Source organism: Ips typographus, linkage group LG6 (assembly GCF_016097725.1).
Source record: "Ips typographus isolate SLU linkage group LG6, UJ_Ityp_2.0, whole genome shotgun sequence".
In the NCBI taxonomy this organism is placed as follows: Eukaryota; Metazoa; Arthropoda; class Insecta; order Coleoptera; family Curculionidae; genus Ips; species Ips typographus.
The window spans coordinates 2,887,007-2,910,616 of NC_138427.1; the positions used below are offsets into that span (position 1 = coordinate 2,887,007).

Consider the following 23,610-nt stretch of genomic DNA (forward strand, 5'->3'; position numbering starts at 1 on the left):
TTCTGGTAAGACAAACTTAGAAAACTAAAAAACTTACAATGCACGTTAACCATCACCCTTTTACTGACGGTCGGTGGCACGCCATTGGATGCGATGCACATGTAAGCGCCCATTTCCGTTCTGGATATCTTCCACAGTTGCAACGTCTCACCTTGGAACGACGTTACTGTAAAGATAAAAATACGGTTTACGAACCTGTGTGTTATTAGCCTAAGAAATAAGGTAAACAAATTTTATTTTTCGCAATCCCCGAAGAAAATTCGTGTTTTATTTCATAATAAAAAATCCAATATAAAATTTTGTGTACAGATTTTTTTACCCCCAAGGAACTTTTAAACCTAATACATTCACAAATTTTTTGTTACTGTTATACCATACAAACACTGTTAAAATTTCATAATTCAAAAACTTCTTGCCCACATCGCTGTAAAGAGTATTAGAGAAATACATTCAAGTTCACAAAAAATGTTATTTACTGTGTTAATAAAAAATAAAAACCTTCTCAAATAGTAAACAATTTAAACATAGACATTTTAAATTATTGTTGTTATTATAACACCAAAACTGTTATAATTTAAAGATTCAAAAACTCATTGCCCTCATCGCTGTAGAGGATGTTTAATTGGATTTTGACCACCCGCTTTACACAATTATTAACTGATTTAAAAATTTGTTGCATCAAACCAGTTTTTGTTAAATAACTCAATAGAAAAATTTAAAAAGGAGCAAATATGCTCGTAAAGGACTGCTAAACTCATCCCTGGAAGTTTCAAAGTCCGTCAGTGCCACTACTATACAGGGGGTGCATAAAAGTGTAGTGATCCAGATTTTTAGGCTACACCCAGTTTTTAAGATTGTAAAAAAGTCGACAGAAATATCTACAAGATTCATAAAAATCATCTAAAATATTGCCAACATTATGAACAGGTAGGTGTAATATGGCTAATGAGATGAAACCTAAAAAACGCATGTTTTCCATACCAGTTAAATGAAATGAAAATCTTTCCCAGAGTAATGCATCCTTTAACGAATGCGAAACTTTAACAAGGCTTTAATTAAAATAACCGGAGTTTCTATAAAGCAGTGCGAGTCGGTTTTGTGTATGTTGATTTGCTCTGTTTTCGGGTTTTCCGGTTTCGACTTGAAATTTAAACAAAACTAGACCTATTAACGACCTGGCTAAAATGTCACTACTACACTAACACAAAAAAATCCTAAACAGTAATAATTGTTGGTTGTATATACAAATGCGGATGTTAATATTTCATAAATCAAACCATGTGGCCATTAACAGAACATCGATTTGATGGCAAATTCCCTCTAAAAGCTATCCAGTTTTTTTGTTATTCCATTAACCGAACATTGCGTTTGGTTAAAACTATTTTAATGCAAAATTCAGGAGTTATTGTTTGCAACCAATTATAGTGGTTAGATCAGGTATTCAAAAGTTTCCAGTTAACAATAGAACAAACTCTAAACATTTATGAGTTTTTCAAGTGTGTTCATAAAACGGCTAAAGGGCTATTGACATCTGAACCAATACACTTTTCTCCTCCTTACGATAGCAGTGAAAAATGTATTGTAAAACTTGGAAACGATCTAAAATAGTCCCTTAAGAACTATTTCCGCTAGCTATAATAACACTTCAGATGCTTATTGAGTCTTTCGGAATTTATCCAGCAACATATATAACATTACTGTTTGCAGGAAAGTAGCAAAAAGCTCTGTAAAAGAACAAATCTTTTCCAATAAATAGGAAAGCCTAGTTTCAAACCTAATTTATTCAGATAAGAAGTATAAAATTGCCAAACAGGACGTGGCGTAATATTGGAAAACCTATAGGGTGGCACTTTCTGTGATAAAATGCACGTCTTATGGATTGATAAAACATCCCTGAAACATGTAAATAGGGATGACCGTCCTAAACGCTGAAAGAAACTCGTCAAGCACGCTCTTCGAGTTTTCTGATAAGGGCCTGTATAGTGCTATCGGGTGTTTTGCTATTGAAATCTGTGCCAATACACTTAAGGATTTACCGCAATAAAATACATTATGTTTATTAGAGAAAATGTAGAAAAATATCAACTACAGAATACTGAAGGTATTACTCGTCAATAACGTAAGTTGATAATAACTGAATGCCTTTTGGGCGTTTTTCCACCAACCTTGCAACCAATATACTTAACTTTCCGCATTCAGAACAGCCATAAAGGACATGGAAAGATTCAAAACTGATCGCGATTCCTTTTGGAACTCTTACTTGGGGGTAATAAAATTCTATATGTATTCATACGAACAGATATTTCTCATCTTCGAAATGTTGCCATTTTCCGGTAGTTACGACGCAAATAATAAAATTGTAACTAAAAATCGTTTAAATTAAACCTTCCAGCTTTATTGCTATTCTATAGTACCTTTTTAAAGTTGTATGCAAGAGAACACAGAAAGGGATATTTATTATTTGTTCTTTCGCCAAACTAAGCAATTAAATTACTTTATGAACTGGAACTCCCCATGACTTCTTTTTAGGAAGTTTTATGATTGTGGCTACATTTTACTTTTTTCGTATTGTTCTCTATTCAAGAATAATTACTGTAGATAAGACTAGCTGGATCCGGTTATATGTTCGAATGTATAGAGGACTTTACGTCTGAATGGCCTGAAACCGTCCAATAACCCATATTATCACCACGGTCCAATGTGGAGCGTATTGGCTTAACATTCAATGGAATAACGATATACCCGTAAGCCATAGCTTTTATGAGAAATGTGTATGGCATACTTATTTTCCGAAAGTCTTTTTAAAAGATCAGAATTTCGATATAGGTATATGGCGTATTGGTGTGGGAATTGTTTGGGTTTGACAAATGTTTCCAGAATATGAATAAAACGTTTATTTAATACAGATTGTGTTTCTTGAAATCTCTTTTACTTCCTCTGTCTTTTACCTCCCTTTGTTGCTGTTTGTCTTTTTAAATAACATTTTATCTAAATTAGAAAGAGAGAAACTAAATAATAATTCAGAATGCTTCTCGATCAACGCAGAGTTCTGAAAGAACATTTGACAGTTATTACACTATCTGAGAAGTAAGTTTAATCCAGTTTCTAGGCTGTGCTAGAGTAGCCATTGTGTCCCATTTTTCCCTTTTTAAAATATGTTTAGTTTTGCGTGATACCAATATTAGCAAAAAACTAAAAAGAAGAGACAAGAGATGTAGTTAAGTTCGAGATATGGCAACACTGCCTAAACTGTAAATTTTTTACAAAAACAGATAAGCAATTTTATTTATAAAAATTTTCTATTAGATTATTTAATTATCAAAAAATGCTACTTTTTACTTAATTATATTTGCTTCAATCGTCCATTCTTATGACCAAATTTTTGTATTATTTGTCATGTGATTACAGTTTTATTAATACTATCATCACATGATATTGAGTGTCAAAATCAGCATTTAAAACATTTTGTCCTCTACAAGATTGTATTAAAGAGTTTTTGCCTTAAATGGCCCCCCCCCCCCCCTTAAGGAGTTACCAGGCAAAAAGTGAAAAGGTGTACCAAACTAATGTTTTCATTTCAACTGAAAAATAGGGTACTTTATAGTTATTTTACTAACAAGTGCGGAAAGCGATTCTTTGTCAGCAGTCGAGTGTGGAAAAGATGCTTTCCACATGTGTTAGGAACAACATTTTTATCTCAAAAAAACTATTTTCCATTCTAATCCAAAAAAAAAAATGCTAAACGTGATAAATTAGCAAAATGTCCTGCACTAGAAAAATGAAACCCAAACAAACTTGTACATACATTATCTAGATAGCTGTTTTCATTAGAAGCAATTAAAACGCCAACATAATAATACCAGCAATCCAAAAACGCGGACAGCCCTAATTTCGTTGATTGCCAACAACAGTACCCAGAAGGGTTGTAAACGATATGTTGGAGTGGGGTTAAACTAAGGAAACGCAAGATACCATAAAACTTTCCATGTTTCGTGTAGTATATATTTCAATGATTTGAGGCAATTTACCTTTCGTTTTTTGTCCTGAAGGTTCTCGTATAACGATTTCAATACCGTCTTCTCTACGCCATTGAACGTGAGGTGTTGGATGTCCTTTGGCTCTGCATGTTAACTTTACGTTGCCTCCTTCCGGTACCAGCAAATCACCGGATGTTTCGTCGGTAAAGTCTGGAGGTACCAAAACGTCCAAATAACCCACCTGAATAAGACAACATCAGTATTTAGGACACTGGATCGGTTTGCTAACTTAAGGCTTATTTGTATTGGCTTTAATAACGGTTTTAGGTAGTAAGCTAATTTATAGTCGGACAAAGTTTATCGAAGTTTCGCGGTCACCGTTGACCCGTTTAATCAAAAGGGTGTCGAGTTCCTATCTGATTTGGTCCTTTATTAGCGCCCTGCTTTAACGCTGCACTAAGATACTATTTGGTTTTAGGATTTACTACTTGAACACTAGTCACGAAAAACCAATCAATTTTGTGGTTATTAAACCAAGCAACATTGAATTCATTGCGGCTAAAAAATACAACAATCCCCTGGTAACAATTATCTTTTTCCTAAAAAAAAGCCATATTCACAAAAATAATATTTATTTGACTGTATAAAATTCTGGTTGTGTGATGTTTTACGTGATTTGATTCAGAAATTATTTCGGTAATTCCCTTTTGATCGCAAGAGAAAAAACCCACGGTTAGCATTCAAGGGACTATTATTTTATGCTTAAGAAAATAAAGCGGAGAGACACCTAAAAAATTCTGATGAACCTTTATGGGAGAAATTATTAATTTCCAATTTTAATCGGTTATCAATTTGAGTTTAAACTCATATACAGGCACAAATTGCAACATTTGTAAATTGAAACCCAGCTGAAGGTAGGGTTTTCCTTAAACAACACAAATAGCTTCTTCAAATAATACATTTAATATTTTATGTAAATGCAATCTCGTCAAGGCTTAGGCTTTCCGAAAGCGTAATTTGCTTTTTAAATTAAAAATTGGTTGCCTAAATTGCGTTTCATTTATACCTCGTTGCTTTTTGTTGTTTTCTTACGATTCCGTATTAAACGGTTTAGTGATAATTTTTCAAATATTTCAGTTATACCCTACCAATAATTATTACCAGCAATTTATCAAAAATAATTTAAAACATGAAATAACGTAGTAATGAACGTTAAAATCAACAAATAAATAACAATTAACACGCACATTTTTATTGGCTTTTATTGTGTTTTATGATTTATATAAAATATTCATTTAAGGTTCTGAAAACGACAAATAGAGTTTTCGGTAGTGGATTTAAATAATCGATAATGTGGACAGATTGTAACTGTAGTAATCCAGCTGATTTTAGATGGATTTAATTTTTGGTGGAATTCCATTACCCTGAATAAAAAATCATTATATTTGATGTGAAGGATGGTAAAGTCCCTCAATTGTCAAGAAATTCGGTTTGGCAACATTTCCAAACCACATAGTTAAATTTGTCAGTTTGGCAATATTGCAAACACATTTCGAACTTTATTATAGATATTTTGGCAGCTACAGAGTGATATACGGTATCAGTTTGACCGTTAAATAAGTGAATTAAAAGAGTAAATTGCAGTCTAAATTTACATTTTTCGGCTGTAGCAGTACAACATTTTCATAGTTACAGGGTGACACAATTCACCATTTTGTAAAATTATTGACATTTAATTTAACATTATTTGCTGTAATGTAGAAGAGAATATTTATTTAACATTAGCCACTTGACAACAGTGCCACTACTAAAAAATACTTTCATAAATTAAATTACCTGGCTTTTCATAGGATCAGTGTTAATCTGACACATGTACTGTCCACCATCCTCTCTGTGTACATTTTTTATATGTAAACTCCAAATGGTGTGATCGTTGTGAGACACTGACACTCTAGGATTGTGAGTAATCACGTGATCGTGAATAGCTTGAATGGCTTTGGTATCGGCTTTCACCCAACCAACCTGTAAACAAATGTCACATTTTTCATAATTGTTTGCTATATGACACACATTTGATTTTTCGTTCAGCAACCAATTAATATAATTACAATTTGCCAGGCTTTGCGTAGATGACCAATGCCATTTACACGACTAAATATAATCATAAACACGAATCGCTACTTTATTCCCCTGATAATGGCACCAAAACATTAATAACCAGAAAAAGATGTTAGCACATATATGATTTACGACAGGTATTTTATCAGCATAAAATAAGTAACATAGAGAAGAACATGAAATATAGAGGCTTTGAGAACTTTCAATATGCTACACTGTGGCTGATGGCTTCTCCTAAATAATGGCAAAAGCATAACTCGGTTTATGGAAAAAGGAGATTGATGTGATGCTCTCAACTCGAAATGCATATTTGCTGTAGCCTTTGTTCTAAACTGACAAATATTACTGTAAAAAATCAGTCCCGTGATGATGATATCCCTTTTTATAGATATGTCCCAAGGGTAATATAATCTTTTTGCATAAAATATGGAATGTGAAAAACTACTATAAAATCTAAAATATACGTATTGGTTACTTTTTAAGATATAATATAATGGAAGGAAAACCAGTTAAGGGCTTAAACAATATATCTACTCCGCCACAAGATAAATTGGAAAACACGTTCCTGATAGAGTTGTGAGAATTACAAAGCTGCAAAACAAACTCTATCATAAGTCTCTGAAAACAGAGCCAAAGTAAAAAGCATCTGTGCTTTTCCGCAGCTCATACACATATCGTTCGCGGAACCCAAAAAGCAAAAACAAAAACGCGACTTAACACGAATATATAATATTTCTATTTCTTTCATATTACTTAGTTTTCCCGGCTAATACGAAAGTGACAGATGCACAAACATGCCTTTGTGGACGCGGCCAGAATAGCAAATGCGCTCGTGAAAATATTCTTAAAAAGTGCTTTGCATCACGCTCGCCGAATCTTAGATTATTCGAATTTGAATTTTGGCTTGAAGTTTTAACGAGAGAGAAACGACAAAGTATACAATCGTTAAGCCCATACACATTGAACGCAGAAATGCTGATGGTAACACGTGTCAAGAAATCTGTAAGTTTTTCGTTAGACGAAAGTTCATTAAAAAATTGTTTAAGTTTGAGGAAATTCCCAAACAACTTAAGGGAAATTCTAGGTCAGCTAGGGTCAGTAAAGACTAATTTAAAAGCTTAAAACTATTAAGATTAGCCTTGTAGTGCCACTTATTTTAATATCCAAATTCTCCTTCTAATAGAAATTTTCGATGTCATGCGAAATTATCCGCCCGCTGTTTCCAACATTAAACGGGAAAGGGATTCTGACTTACTGACGCAATATTATGTCATTTGTAAGCAAGCTGGAGAAAATGGGATGTAGTTCGGAGGTCGAAATTGCCTTAACATATTTAAGACTCCACCAGCTCTAACCGAATTAAAATCTCAAACTTTGTACTGGATTTTTCGATCGAAACTAAGGTTAACAAAAGCAACCTGATTGACTGTGAAGAATGGTAATGCTTTTGGACCCACAATCGGAAATGTTTTAAGGTCTAGACCGGGGTTCAAAAGCCTGAGACCTTTTCCATCTTTCCAATGGACAAACGATGTAAATAAATATGGAAAAAGGTCGCTAGCTGGCACAGGTCACGTATTGCTCTCGATTAGACTCGGAGCAGCTGCGTGTTATAAACGATCTCGAGTTTGCGGCGCTTTTCGGCGATTTGTCATATCTGCACCGTTATTACAACACCGTTTCTGTTTAGTGTCTTGACCATTTTAGTTAGAGTTTATAATTTACTCCACGCAAGCTTACTTACCCTGTATCCACCCAGATGATGCACAACACACTGAAACGTTGCATCTCTTCCTAAGGCTAGCGATAAGTTTTTTATTGGTTCAGCAAACTCCGGTTGGTAGGCAACACAACCTGAAATTAAACATATTGATAATCAGTGTTGCCAAGTCAAAATATTTAATAGCGAATAATCAGTCAAAAAACGATAGATGACGATATATAAAAAATTAACAATTTACATAAGAAAAACCAAATTTATTTGACATTATTATACAGGACGTTTTTTTAATGTTTCATTAAATCTAAAAAAATACAAATTTTAATTTTCTAATTTGTGACATATCACGTGGTTTTATAAGATAATTTAGCTAGGCAGTCACATGACAACTGTCATAAATCTCAAATACGTTTTATATGAAATACTACAAAAGTCAAAGTGTGAACTGCCAAAAATACAATTTGAAAGGACAGTCAGGATAAAATCTCTGGTAAAAACCACTTGGTGTGAGAAAATGTCTGTTTTTAGCAAATTTTTGGAATCTATTAAATTTTCTATCCAATAACATAAAAAAACACTATAAAACTTGATACAGTAAGGGAGAAAAGCGGTGTCAAAGTTTGAACTGCCAGTAACACTGTTTGAAAAGACAGTCAAGGATAAAATCGCTGGTAAAATCCACTTGGAGTGAGAAAATGACTGTTTTTAGCACATTTTTGGAATCTTCATTAAATTTCCTATCCAATGACATGAAAAAACACTACAAAAATTGATAATTGATAGAGTCAGAGAGAAAAGCGGTGTCAAAGTTTGAACTGCCAGAAACACAGTTGGAAAAGACAGTCAGAGTCAACAAAATCGCTGGTTTTAGAATACCCTAGTTTGGGCACTTGGAATAAGAAAATGACTGCAACTTTTAGCTTGCTACTTTTCATCACAAACTACCAACATTGCTGTGATTTACGCAAATACTGCACATGTCTTCATGATACTGGATGTGGTTTACATCATCATGATTAACTTATTCGAACATTTAAAACAAGTTGCAGTTAATCATCAAATACAAAAATCATAGTAGCACCTAAAAATGAAACTTTTCTGATTTCAAGCATATTTAATGAAATATTTCTCAGCATGTTTTACGTAAAGGTCTTTGACGTTGAACTTTTCCCGGCATGCAATTACACCAGACTACGCTAATCAAAAAGTTATAAGTCGAAAGACAAACCGATAACTTGTAAGTAAGCTGATGCGGAGCACGATTTTCAAATTTTATCATTCAGTACCTTTGTTATTCTTAGGAAGTAAAGAATTTTCTGATTTTAATTAGGGATCGTTTTTCGTAGCAAAATCACTTAAAACTTTTTGTTTAACTTTTTATACTGAAGTATTGTAGTATAAGTCTACAGTCGCTGACGATATTACAGGAGAAAAAGACGTTTTTGTTCGGAATGGTTGACTGTTCTCTAATTCGATTCTGCTTTACATTCCATACGACCAGACTTAATTATCTTGATAAAACAAAAATAATTTTCCGGAAGCCAATTTAGAGAGGTTTCAGCGAGCCAGGAAAATGTCTCGAGAAATGAATTTTGTTTGTTTTAGTGACGTTTTTTCCACTTTGTAGTGGAGTACAATGAATTTTAATTAACTGAGCTGCTTGATTTTCGTGTTATGACTTTAAATATCCTGCTATTATAGAGTTTTTCAGCTGTTGTTCCAAAAGTTCAACAAAACTCGACTGGAGCTTATATGAAACTGATTGGTTTGTACAACTGGAAATATCTTAATGGAGAAGTGTCAAAACTGTGCAATGACACAAATAATTATTGTATTGATCTTCACTGACTAATTCAATTATAAAACTAAGCTCAGACATTTTAAAATGCGAGACAGGTATTAATAATTATACTCCCAAAGTTAAATAATGCATTAATTGCCATTTTATTATGTTCCTAGGTACAATTTGAAATGGTGGATTACAAATATTGGAATTTAAATGTCAATATGGCTTTTAGAGCCCTTGAATTCATTTAATTGTTTGTATATAATTATTACTTGAATTACATTTAATGCTCATTATTTTCAATAAAAAATTGCGCAAATGTTCAGTTTACATTATTTTGACTGTCAAATATGGTTTCGTGGAGATGTAAATACAACGTGTAATAAGCTAAAACAATACAGCATTTTGATGTTTTATAGCTGCACAGTACTACCAAGTCAATTTTGACAGTTGTTCCAGATGTCACGTGACTATAAGCCACATCTAAAACTGTTAATAAATGTCACAACTGTCAAATTTCTTTTCGTAAAGATGTAAATTCAACTTGACCTGTAATTAACCAAAACGATACGCCATTTTTGTGTTTTATAGCTTCTTAGTATTACCAAGTCAATTTTGACAGTTGTTGCAGCTGTCACGTGACTGTAAGATATATCTAAAATTAGCATGAAACGCCACAACTGTCAAATGTGGTTTCATAGAAATGTAAATACAACTTGAAGTGTAATTAACCAAAAAGATACACCATTTTGGTGTTTTAGAGCTTCACAGTATTACCCAATTTTGTACTAGATGTTACGTGACTGTAAGCCAGATCTAAAACTGTCATTAAACGTCACAACTGTTAGATATCGCCTCCTGAAGCTGTAAATACAACTTGAAGTGTAATTAACCAAAAGGGTACATCATTTTGGTGTTTTATAGCTGCACAGCACTACCAAGTCAATTTTGACAGCTGTTCCAGATGTCACGTGACTATAAGCCACATCTAAAACTGTTAATAAACGTCACAACTGTCAAATTTCTTTTCGTGAAGATGGAAATTCAACTTGAACTGTAATTAACCAAAACGATACGCCATTTTGGTGTTTTATAGCTTCACAGTATTACCCAATTTTGTAGTAGATGTCACGTGACGGTAACCCATATCTAAAACTGTCATTAAACGTCACAACTGTTAGATATGGCCTCCTGAAGCTGTAAATACAACTTGAAGTGTAATTAACCAAAAGGATACATCATTTTAGTGTTTTATAGCTGCACAGTATTACCAAGTCAATTTGGACAGTTCTGACAGATGTCACGTGACTATAAACCACAGTTAAAACTGTTAATAAACGTCACAACTGTCAAGTTTGGTTTCGTGGAGATGTAAGTTCAACTTGAACTGTAATTAACCGACGATAGATACACCATTTTAGATTTTTATAGCTTCACGGAACTATTAAGTCACTTTTGAGTGTTGTAGCAGATGTCACGTGACTGCAAGTCACATTTCAAACTGTCGCTAAACGTCGAGACTGTCAAATGTGGTTTTGCGGAGCAGTAACAGTCACTAGAAAGTGAGTGTTTTCACTAATAGATTGTAACAAACAAATACAATAAACATCTAATTAATGGAATTTTAAAGTAATTCTACAGTAATTCTAGATAAAAAAAAGTAAAAAATGGTTTTCGACAGAAGTTTTTAAATAAAATCCAATGAACACCCTCTAAATTTAAGCATTATTAAATTCTGTTGTAAACTTGATGATGGTAACCATAAATCGAAATATCAAGAGATATAGCTTAGTTGTAGAAAAAAAAATTGGCATAGGTACACTTAAATTAGCAAATAAACACAACACACTGAAGTAGTCATGTGATCAAATGTCGAATTAGGACACTTGTTTTATTCATTTGTTTTGGCAGACTAACACACATGTCGCTTTGAAGTTTTTCTTCGTCTTTGTCTATCTAACTCAATGTGGTTAATTTGTAAAATTTCTGTTTTCCTACTATTCATTTCTTATTCTTGTGAATAATTTCGTAATTTTTTTACCTAGTATATACTTCGTTTTTATAAAAATAGTTAATAAGTTGCTACTACTCTATGCCAAAAGTTGTTGATTGAGTGGAAGATACAGAAGTCAAAATTATAAATTCCACGTTGAACTTGTTGACGTTTCCTCTCTAGGTAATTATCCATTTCGATCAATTATAAATTGGTCTTAAGTAAACTGAATCAGTCTGGGACAATGCAGCTGATAAGAATTGCCAGATGGAGTCAGTTTCCAAGTACACCCAAATTGGACATGAAGATGATTAAGCAACCGAGAGCGGAGCCTGATCAATACACAAAATAAGGTTAATCCAGTCAAGCTGACGAATTAAACCTCACCGTTATGAAAGGGCCCATTGGCATTTCTGTAACTAAGTGAATCGGGCAATTACCGAACAAATTCAACCAAAATGTGACCGGAATACTGCAACGAAATTTGTCTAGGTAAGGTAAGACAATTACGAAAAATATCGCCTTGGGTAAGCTGAATTTTAGCTTTAATTAAGTCGGCAGCATCTAATACTATACTTGCTCCAGAAATGTCCCATTATATTTTGCTATATTCAAGTAGTAATTGTACCAAAATTTGATCACCCCCTTTTAGAATTTCTCTTGTTGTCTTCTTATTGCTATAGTTGCACAATCTAAAATTGGTTAAGCTTATCTTTGATAGCGGAGGCAAATCATCTTTCATACCTGTGATGTTATTGCTTAAATTAAAACATTGATAAATCTTAGGCATCTTAATTTCCGGATGCCGTTGGAAAAAAACAAATAAAAAACTTGATTTAAGGAAACTTAAATTGCGGTCTAAAAATTCGATCCTAGCAGCCGAATTTAAACGAGCCAGTGATAATGAAACTCACCCTGGGAGGCGAGCGATATAAATTGGAGGATAATTAATTTTTAACTTGAACGACCGCAGCCGTCGGAGAAAGGGGGCGAATCAAAATTATAATATGGCCGGCAATAATTCAGCCAAGGAGGTTTTGTGGATTTAATTACATTATTGAAGTGTCATGTGCTCGGTTTTACGGTTTTTGATGAATGCAGATGCCCCGCGGTCGGAATTTCCACGACCAGGACCAGCGTCTTCCCATTATTTTCATCCCATCATCGACTCTAACGTAATTATGCAAAATTGATACGGAAAAAATATCGAATTAGATGTATATCACTTGCATACTCTAACTTTAACGGAAAGCATCTGTATGTTGCCCTAAAACACTGTTCTCTACGATTATATTAAAATATCTGACAAAATTTTAGTATTTAATAAACTGCTCATCAAAAAGAATGGGAGAGCAAAATTGTTGCTTTTTTGTGAGTGACTCAATTTTAGTGCATTTTTTGATGTTTAAAATGTATTTTCTTTCTCTTTTTGATCTCCTAATTATTGTATGTCAAGTTTCCACTGATCCAAGTATACAAGGTGTGACTGAATTGTAGTAAAAAAATGAAGAATTGGATTAATCTCCATTTAACGTAATTTTTTTTAGGATTAAACTTAAAACAATCCAATTTTAGTGAAAACGTATTATCTTATTTCTACAGGGTGATTAAAAAAACGCAAAATTTTGTTTTACACATTTCGATTACTTTAAATTGAACACCCTGTATTTTATTTGCTCAATCAGAAGGTCACTTTTTTCTGATTTGAGAAATATATATTTTCATTAGGTTATTTTGTTGGTTACTTCAAAATCAGTCTAAATTTATGAAAACTGGTTTAAACAACTATTTCAGTCGTTCAAGTCTATTTTCAAAGTCAGAAGCTTGAGAAACTGTCATATTGCATAAAAATTGACGTACTGGACTATTTTCAATAATTTTACTCAATTTTTAAGTTGAAAACGTTTAAAAACCGTCAAATTTTATGACAGTTGTCTTACTGGACCACTTGCAGTCGTTTTTAAGGTCAAAACGTAAAAAAATACTCAAATATCATGAAAATTTACTTGACTTATTGTTTTTAGTCGTAAAAGTTAATTTTCGAGCTCATTACGCTAAAAAGGTTAAAAGTAATAAAGACTGATTTAGCCGGTTATTTGTATAGTCATTGAAAGTTGACTAGACTTTCAAAGATGAAAAAGAGGAAAATTTACCTATTGGACTATATGCGGTCGTCTTAGTCAATTTTAAAAGTCTCACCGTTAAAAAATAGTCAAATATCATGAACCCTTCAGTCAATCTAGTCTATTTTCATAGTCAAAATAATAAAAAATGGTACACTTTCATGAAAATTGACTTACTGGACCATTCGCACTCATTCTAGTCAACTCTTAAAGTCAAATCGTTGAAAACCTTTAAATTTTCATGAAAATTGACTTATCAGGCTCTTTGAAGTCATTCTAGTCAATTTTCAAAATCGAAAAGTTGAAAAACAGTTAAATTTTATGAAAATTTACTTATTTATTATAAATCCTGATTTAATGCGTTAGTTTCAGTCATCCTAGTCAATTTTCAAGGTTAAAATATCGGAAAATGGTAAAATGTCATGAAAATTTACTTACTGGACCATTTGCAGTAATTCTAGTCAACTCTCAAAGTCAATCCGTTGAAAACCTTTAAATTTTCATGAAAATTGACTTATCATCTCTTTGAAGTCATTCTAGTCAATTTTCCAAGTCAAAACGTAAAAAAATATTTTGAACCCTGATTTAACGGGTTAGTGTCAGTCATTCTAGTGATTTTGAAACCCAACGATAGAGCATATACCACAATAGTACAGTGTTGAACACTGAACATCGTAGTTTTTATTTCTTTGAACATAATAATTTTAGTTAAATCATTTTATAGAAACTCTGAGGTAAAGTGTTTTTAGTAAACTGGGTTTTAAATTACTGGATATTTTAAGAACCTGAAATTTATTGATTATTTAATACCCACACTAGATCTCTTTCATTAAAATTTGACGTTTGGAATTTGAAAACGAATCCCCTCCATTCAGCCATATATCACAAGATCTTACTTGAAAACGCTTTGGACTTAATTAGGCGCCTACATCTTTGCCTGTACTTAGTCCTCCCAATTCCTCCACCTAAAGCACATTATGTTCCTTGCAAAGTTTCGACTATAACTCACAATTGACAATAATAACACCTGCTGCTGGCATCGACAGGGTTCATTCAGAATCCGGCAAAGTTATATCACAGTTAATTCTTAAGATATTCTTAGTAAAGAATAAATTTTAAGGGACATAATGTGTGGGCAATTTATTTTGCTAAAATAAGGCTGCGTAGTATTAAGAAGATGTATGCCAACGGTGAATTTCTACTTAAGTTTAATGCAAAATGTGTTAAATTACACTAAATGGTGCTTGTAAAATTCTAAAGAAAACTATCAAAGTGACAATTGGGGTTGAGAGTTTACAGACACCGAAAATTACTCATTAAAACTTTCCTGCTTCACCAGGCAAGCCGTTACCCATTCTACCATATTTTTATCTCTAGACTTCTCCGTCTCTCAAGGATTAACAAATCATGCAAATTTTTATGAAAATTCAATGAAAACTTCTTAGCTCGAACACAGTAAATCTTCGGCTGGAAAGTTGAGCTCTCTTCAATCCCGAAACTTAATTAATGTCGTTTTAAAAGCTTCCTTATGTGGCAGATGCGTTTTAGATCGGGGGTTTTGTCGGATTTTCTCTTCAATGCTTTTATTGTCGGAGGTAACTAGCGATGAGTTTTATAACTTGATCACCTTGGATACAGAAAGGATTATAATGGAGTCTTTGAGGATTTTGACTAAAGCTTCAAAAGATAAAAGTCCAGTAATAGATTCAAGTTAGGGGCGTGTTAAATAATGCTGCAGCGATGATGGATTGGGTTATCATGTTGCCACATTATATGAAAAATAAATTCGACCACTTTGGCTTGTATTCGGGAAATATCCGATTATTTATTGTTCGAAACAGACAGCTTGCCATAAGGTGACGCTGTAAATATGGAAACTGGCTGGTGTCGGCCACTCGGCTGCTTAATGGAATATTTCCATGCGGAGCGCGAAACACGTACAGTGCCGAATGCGGTAATGATGTTGCTACGACACTACTGTATGCCAGGTGCTACCATAGGCAGACTCAAATTTATTCCCTCGTAGAATACATGAAATTTCCACTTTTCTTATTACAAAGACTTATCATACAGTTATAAGTGTCATTGGTATATCAATTATATTCAAGTCAGTTGATATTTATTTTAAATCCATAATTGTCAATTAATTTAATTTTTTTCTATGACTGTCACAGGTTTTAAATAGATAGAACAAGATTATATACCCCTGAGTAATGGTTATCATTATATTTTTGTTGAATAATATGCTATACTCTGTTCAGTGACTTCTGACTGTTAGGTCACATCCTTTATCTTATTTCATTAGACAAAGATCGAATAATAATATGTGTTGTATAAAGTGGTAGGCCTAATTATTGTCAGTTTGACGGTTCAATAAATGTTCATCAACAACATCAGTTTCGTAAAAAACAGCGTAAAGACTGAAAAAAAACAGGGAAAAGGCACAAATCATTATATCAAGACTTCATACACTATTTCCAGAAGTCAAAAAAGGATTGAAAAACTTGATTAAAATTTCCTGGATCTTCTAGGGCCATTTTGAAAGTGCTAGAGACCTCTAAATGCCATTTAGAACCTTGTTGTGTGTGTCAGAGCCTTCTACATGTGCCTTAAACCTTCCCATAACAATATGCCAGTGGCCTCTATAATTAATTTGAAAGTGTCAGAGGGTTCTAAATTCTACTTCTGAAGAGTGCCACAGTTGCCTTAAATCTTTCCATTCAACAGTTTTAAGTTGTCAAAGGCCTCTGGGACCATTTTGAAGGTGTCAGAGGCTTCTAAATACTACTGAAAACCTTTTGAAGAACATCATAATTCTCTACAAGTGACTTAAACCTTTCCTGAACTGTTTTAATTGTCAGAGGCCTCTATAACCATTTTGAAAGTTTCATAGACCTCTAAATGCTACTGAGAACGTTCTAAAAACTGCCAGAGGCCTCTATAACCATTTTGAAGGTGTCAGAGGCAACTAAATACTACTGAAAACCTTCTGAAGATCACTAGAGTTCTCTAGAAGTGTCTTAAATTTTTCCATAACGGTTTTCAGTTATCCGAAGCATCTAGAATCATTTTGTCATGTGCCAGAGACCACTATATGCTACTGAGAACTTTCTAAAAAGTGTCAGATCCCTCTACATGTTTCTAAAACCTTCCCATAAATGTTTTAAATTGCCAGAGGTCAATATAAGTGTTCTAAACTTTCAAACAGAGATTTGCTATTGTTTTTTGGTAACTGTCAAAATTTGAATTTTCAACATTTTTGACAAGTATAATTTCGTTATAAGAGTATGGTAAAAATAACTTTAATGTCCGACAGGGCTATTATTTCATCAATAATGACACCTATTAAAGTCAATTATCTAAGACATAATGCCCCAGGGCGTTATTTTTCATAATGGCCTCAGGTGAGGGCATTATTTTTATAATGTCCTCAACTGAGGGTAGTTAAGGTTCTAAATACCTTAAATACGGCCTAAAAAATATATAAATATAAAAACTTGATATAAAAAGCAAAAACATGAATGTGTTGAAATGTGCTATCCACGTCCAACGTTTTTGAAAGAAGAGTAAAAGAACTGATTGAAATGGTTAATTGCTCAGAAATTTCAACAGAAAAGAAACTGATAAAAGAAAAGCCTAAAAATACGCTGAAATGATTGAGCTTGCTAAGAAATTTCAAAAAAAGTTCGGTATTTACGTACACACTACATAGATTGCTGGACATTCTCTGTAATTATTTTATAGGTTAGTAATTTTATATCCAACAACTTGAAAAAACATTTTTAAATAAACGACTGTAAACAAAGAAGTGTTCCTTTCAAATTAATTAACGTAGTGTAAAATTGTTGTGCAACATCAAGTTATGTAAACAAAAACAAGAATGATAAATTATTCAAAAGTTAATTAGGGCCTGACTTTTCGCATGAAAACCTGTTGCAAAAATTCGTCGTTCGTATAATTTTTATTCAAATAATGGCACAGAATAATATATAACAGTGTCATGTGTTTTTGCTTTTGTCCCGTTGTGTGTTTGCGAGCAAAAACCGTGTTTCAGGCGTCGCGACGTCCCCCCAGTTTTTGTCGGTAGACGAACCGTCCCCCCTTTAATACCCGACCATTTTTCGGGTGTAAATGCGAAAATGTATACTGGAGCCATGTTTTGTGACTTAATGAAATATGATTTAGCGCCCTTATTGTGGGGTCAGAGCGTTCCGAGAGGGTGTTTTGGTGTTAAGAAGGGAGATCTGTAAGATTATGTTTCACTCGACAACAAGAAGAGTAACACCACTTTGTTCTTTTGTTGTACAACTAGATGGGAACTAATGAAATTCGTACGTCTAGTCAAAATTGAGCAATTGTATCGAAAACCCGATGGGTATATGTAGCGTGCAGATGCAAATTTTATTAGAAACTTGCTCCTTTAACATCAAAAGGCAAAATATAATATTTCCCACGAAGTGCGCGAGATTGGATCATTCCTTTTTAAAACATATCGCCCCCGGAGTCCTTTCCATAAAGTTTCACTGATAATTCAATTTTCAGCTAGAGCGTCTTTTTTCCGTTTTGAGGTCGTGTTGCGGGCTTTCAAGTTTTAACATTTTCTTTTTATCTTTTCCTAAGTAGTTATGAGGTTTGCGGAAATCTAATTGAACTGATTCAAAGGGTTCAACTTTAAAATCGTCAGCTGCGTTTTAGATTAAAATTGTACAACAATACTAGTAATTGTTAATAGTTATTTCAAAAACGAGTGTATTTAATTGAAAGAAATTGAATAAAATTTCATTAATCTTATTAAAGGTCACTTCAATCATTTCAACACATTCTTCCACTCTTGAAAATGTTATACAATTAGCCAACACAATCAGCTAGCTTAGTTTCAAAAGAGTCTTTGTAACGACATTTACCAAGGCTACAGAAATACCAATCAAGGTTTTTTCAAGTTGAAATTGACCTATACCATTAGCTCTCTGATAATTGTTACATTTTGTTTAATTTGCTTGTTTTTAAATGGAAATTCCGAAAACAAAGTAATAAAATTTATAAATCAAAATAGCTTTGCCGGAGTTTATCATCTTTTGTTTTATTTTTTGTAACTGACAAATTTTTAATTTTTTATTTTTGAATCAGTCATTTTCTCACTCCATGTAGGTTTTACAGGCGATTTGGTCCCTGACTATCAAACTGTCAAATTGTGCTCAAAAGTTTCAGAAAGTTTTCTTGCGGTATTAGATACAAAACTTGTTTCTGAGATTTATGACAGGTATTTTGACGGTCACGATACTGCCTAGCTAAATTATCTTTCAAAAACCACGTGATATCTATCTCTAATGTCAAAATTGCAATTTGCAAGAATTACAGTTTAAATCTGAACTTTCAGTGAAAAGCTAGTGAGTTGGGTGGATGTTTAGACAAACTTGATTTAATACAAATAGGACGATAGTTCATGTGCTCATGCATTTTAGTTAGCTACTATATATCTACAATTCCAATTTAAGAATCAAAAATTAATACCGGCATGCAAATTAACATTAATGGAAATCAATTTAACATTAAGCTCGGTTTAAATGTCATATAATTCCTTTAGTACAAATCGGCCATACTTCACATCAGCCTTAAACAAATATTTTATAATTTTAACACCTTCCTCGTCGAGCATAAACATTAATTATTTTCAAATTCCTGTTAAGGCTTTTTTTGCGTAAAATCCTATTTGCGATCCCAGGCACGGTAAATTTAAATTTATTCTTAATGCAGTTTGGATGCGAATGCGTTTTGGAATTTAAAAGAGTAAAAGCAAAGGCGAGGTAATATTCAGGGTAGTGTTAATAATGTGCTGAAACACGGGTCAAGGCTCGGTTTTTCCATAATCTGACATTCTTAGGGGCCAAGAAAACGAACTACAAATTGTCCCATTAAAATGGCTTACTTGTGCGCCAACCTCTAAATTACTTTTCACAACCTCCAGTTAATTTCTGGTCTAGGAAAAACATTAATAAAGCAACTGTGCACTGAAACTAATAAATACCCATAAGAATTTAAAGTCAGCATGGGATTGTGAAATAAATACGTTTGTACAGTAGGTTCCGGAAAATCGCTGTAATTTCACAGCACCACGCTGTTTTATTACGCGAGATGAATGTATTTTGTTTCTTTTTACAACATTTTTTAATTTTATTTTTTTTTTGATTCATGACATTCGAAACAATTTTCTATTTTCTTAAGAATCGTCTATGTTGTTTGCCATAAACGATATTTAAGTTTTTGTGACCATAATTGTTATTGGTAAGTTTCTTAACGTACTTGTATTTTCTGAACCAAATACTGCAAATTAGGTAGAAGTTTGGAAAAAAACATTTTTTGAGTAATTCTGCTTAGATGGTTCTCTGTGTTAATCCTGTATTTTCTCAGGTCTGATAAGGAGGACAATCATACAAAAATTTGAACATAACGTCCTAGAAGAACAACAATTATTAATCTTCTAAACAGCACTTTCTACTTTCTTATTTCAACTACTGGAAAACTAACTAAAGTCTTGTAATATTTTTATTATAAGAGTAATAAAAAACCATCTCAGTTCTATTATTCCATCATTATAAATACAACTCGGGTAAATCAACTAATTGAGTAAAGCTTTGAAAATTGGGAGCCCCGTTAGCTCGATATGAAGCAATAATGATAAAATCGCTTTTCGAGAAGATAGATCTAAAACAAAAGCTGCAAATATGACTTGATTATACAAATAAACCGAGAAACGAAAATTCTTTGTTTCGCTTTCGGTTGAATCATGTTTTGATTTTCAATGAGGAATGAATATAAATTGAAACCTAATCACATTTTTTACTTTATATTTAACCGCATTGTTATGAGTTTCCGCATGCTGAAGCAAATTAAATCATTTTCGATTTTTTTGTACAAAATTATTAAAGAAATATTAATAAATTCAATTATTTCCAACATAATACCTCCGAAAAGAGACCCTATTACGAAATTCTAAACAGGAGCTACACTTGAATTTAAACTTATTTAGAATACACAGCTTGTTGACTGACTAACTTATAAGTATGAGGAAGGATTGTTGCGTTCATGTCTCTGAATTCATTATATTTAAAGTTATATCAGATCAACCCTAACTTTAGCGAACCACCTCGTCACAAACTGAAAACTTTAGACGGGGTAGTTAAATTAATTCTAATGTACAGGGTGTCCTTTTTATAGGAGAACGTTTTTCCAACATTAATAACTCTTCAAATGGTTTTCGTCGTGGAAGTAAAGTGTTTTGTAATATTTTGACAGTTCTGACAGTTGACTAGAGACAGTCCTAAGTACATTCTGACAAAATAACAACGCAACTCTGAAAATCCTCAGCGTTGAACTATAAAATGTAGTCTTTGCTGTTAAAAGCAATTATTGAAAGAGTTGTGTGGTTAAAGGAAGTTTTTTTGAGATATTTTAACTGTTTTGACATATCTGACATTGAACTGGAGGCAGTTTTAAGTATATTCTGCCAAAACAACAACGTAACTGTCAAAATCCTCAGAGTGGAGCAATAAAGTGTAGTCTTTGCAATGTTAACTGCTCCTGAAATCGTTTTCGTGGTGAAAAGAAGGCTTTTTGTGATAGTTTGAGAGTTTTGACGTAAATGACAGTTGACTAACGACTGTTTCAAGTACATTCTGTCAAAATAACAACGAAACTCTTAAAACCTTCACCGCAAAACTATAAAGGGAAGTCTTTGCTATGTTAGCACTGCAAATGCTACAACAAGCATTTGAAATAGTTTTCTGGTAAAAGAAATTTTTCTATGACATTTTGACAGTTTTGACGTATCTGACAGTTGACTAGAGACGGTTCTAAGTACATTCAGTCAAAATAACAATGCAACTGTCAAAAGCCTCAGCGTTGAACTATAAAATGTAGTATTTGCTGTTAAAAGCAATTATTGAAAGAGTTGTGTGGTTAAAGGAAGTTTTTTTGAGATATTTTAACTGTTTTGACGTATCTATATATTCTGCCAAAATAACAACGTAACTGTCAAAATCCTCAGAGTGGAGCAATAAAGTGTAGTCTTTGCAATGTTAACAGCTCCTAAAATCGTTTTCGTGGTGAAAAGAAGGCTTTTTGTGATAGTTTGACAGTTTTGACGCAAATGACAGTTGACTAGCGACTGTTTCAAGCACATTCTGTCAAAATAACAACGAAACTCTTAAAACCCTCACCGAAAAACTATGTTAGCACTGCAAATGCAACAACAAGCATTTGAAATAGTTCTGAGCTAAAAGATAGTTTTTTTGTGATAATTTGACAGTTTGACATATCTGACAGTTAACTAGAGATGGTGTAAGTACATTCTGACAAAATAACAACGCAACTCTGAAAATCCTCAGCGTGGAAAGTGTTGTCATTGCAATGTTAACAGCTCTTGAAATCGTTTTTGAGTAAAAATAAAGTTTTTTGTAATTGTTTGACAGTTTTGTGACTAGAGACAGTTCTAAGCACATTCTGTCAAAATAACAACACAACTGTCAAAATCCTCACCGAGGAACTATGAAGTGCAGTCTTTGCACCGTTAACAGCTCTTAAAATGGTTTTTGTAGTAAAAGAAAGGCCGTAGATCAGATAAAAATCTGTATTATATAGCTCACCTATTGCATATTTTCAACTGAATATGTTTTATAAAAACAAATACACTCGTTGTGTTACGACTGGAATTTATTAAAATATCCGCTATATTAATTTAGTCGGATATTAATTGTAGCATTTGCAAATACTGAATTTAATAACTTGCATTTTTATAATTCACTTTTTGGTATTTATTTGGCAATAATCCGAAATGAAAATTTCAGTAAAAACCTCTAGAAGTTGTCGTTATGCCGCCATCCAGCTCTTTGGTAATTAGAATCGTTTAATTTAATTTAGTACGTAAATTGTAAAACCCCCCCTAATTTCTGAAGTTTAAAACGGGAAGTATATCCGAGTTTTAATCAAGATGTTCAAATTAACTTTTAATGACTTAGCAAATTGTAGGAAATGACGAAAAAATCTCCTCTGACGTTTCGGTTTTTGCACAAGTATGAAATACAAATTTTTTTACACCCAGCGTTGAAGTCAGGAAATGAAAGATGTGAATCTGGTTTTTTCGTTGGAAAGGAAAATATATTTTAAGGTGGGCCTAAGCTACGTGTAAAAAATGGGGTCATATAAAAGTACTTGAAAAAGGTAAAGGGATAATAACGCCGGGGAAATGCAAAGCAGGGATGACTTTTTGCCATTTCACAGGTATCCAAAATGAAAGCAACTCGAAGGAAATATTTTTATACAGTATATTATCCCACAGCTTGATGCCATTTTTATGTAAAACATATCAATTTAGAAGAATGATTGTGCTATTACCCCGCTTCTTTTTTTAAGGCACCGTGAGTATTTTTAAACTTTTAACAGTTGCAACTTGGACAGATCCTAAAAACCGTGTTTTCGATGTTTTTTCTGACGCATTTCGCGACTTGACGTTACTTCCAGACATCAGTCTCGTTAAATTATTTCGCAGCGAAATGCAGTCTCGGAATGGAGAATAGCTTAAATCAATTCAGTCATCAGTCACAAATCATTATCTTGGAGATATTTGGTAAAGTGCTTGAATCAGCGTTCATTATAGCAAAGCCGACAACTGATTATAGCGCTGGCTGACGTGCTGACGGGGAGTGTTTCGCGAAAAGGAAAAACTCTCATTTTCTTCACATTATTACAACCAGTTTAATTGGTATTAGACAAGATAATAATCACTGTCTAATTAAAATCAAACTTTGTACTTGTGAGTTTTTTCAGCCTAAAGAAAAGCTATTATAATAAGAATAGCTACGTAAAACAAAATATAGCTTTATCGTCGTGCATATTTT

General features: G+C 33.1%; 1 protein-coding gene across 2 annotated transcripts in view; it reads right to left on the reverse strand.

The window, feature by feature from the left end:
* LOC145730701 (lachesin-like) overlaps window positions 1–23,610 on the reverse strand; it is a 58,097-nt gene that overhangs the window by 8,266 nt on the left and 26,221 nt on the right. For both annotated transcript variants that reach the window (XM_081982044.1, XM_081982045.1), the window contains 4 exons: window positions 7,840–7,949; window positions 5,814–5,999; window positions 4,029–4,218; window positions 38–166 (listed from right to left, as the gene is read on the reverse strand). In XM_081982044.1, the coding sequence (XP_081838170.1) occupies window positions 38–166; window positions 4,029–4,218; window positions 5,814–5,999; window positions 7,840–7,949 (615 nt within the window). The remainder of the gene's footprint in view (window positions 1–37; window positions 167–4,028; window positions 4,219–5,813; window positions 6,000–7,839; window positions 7,950–23,610) is intronic.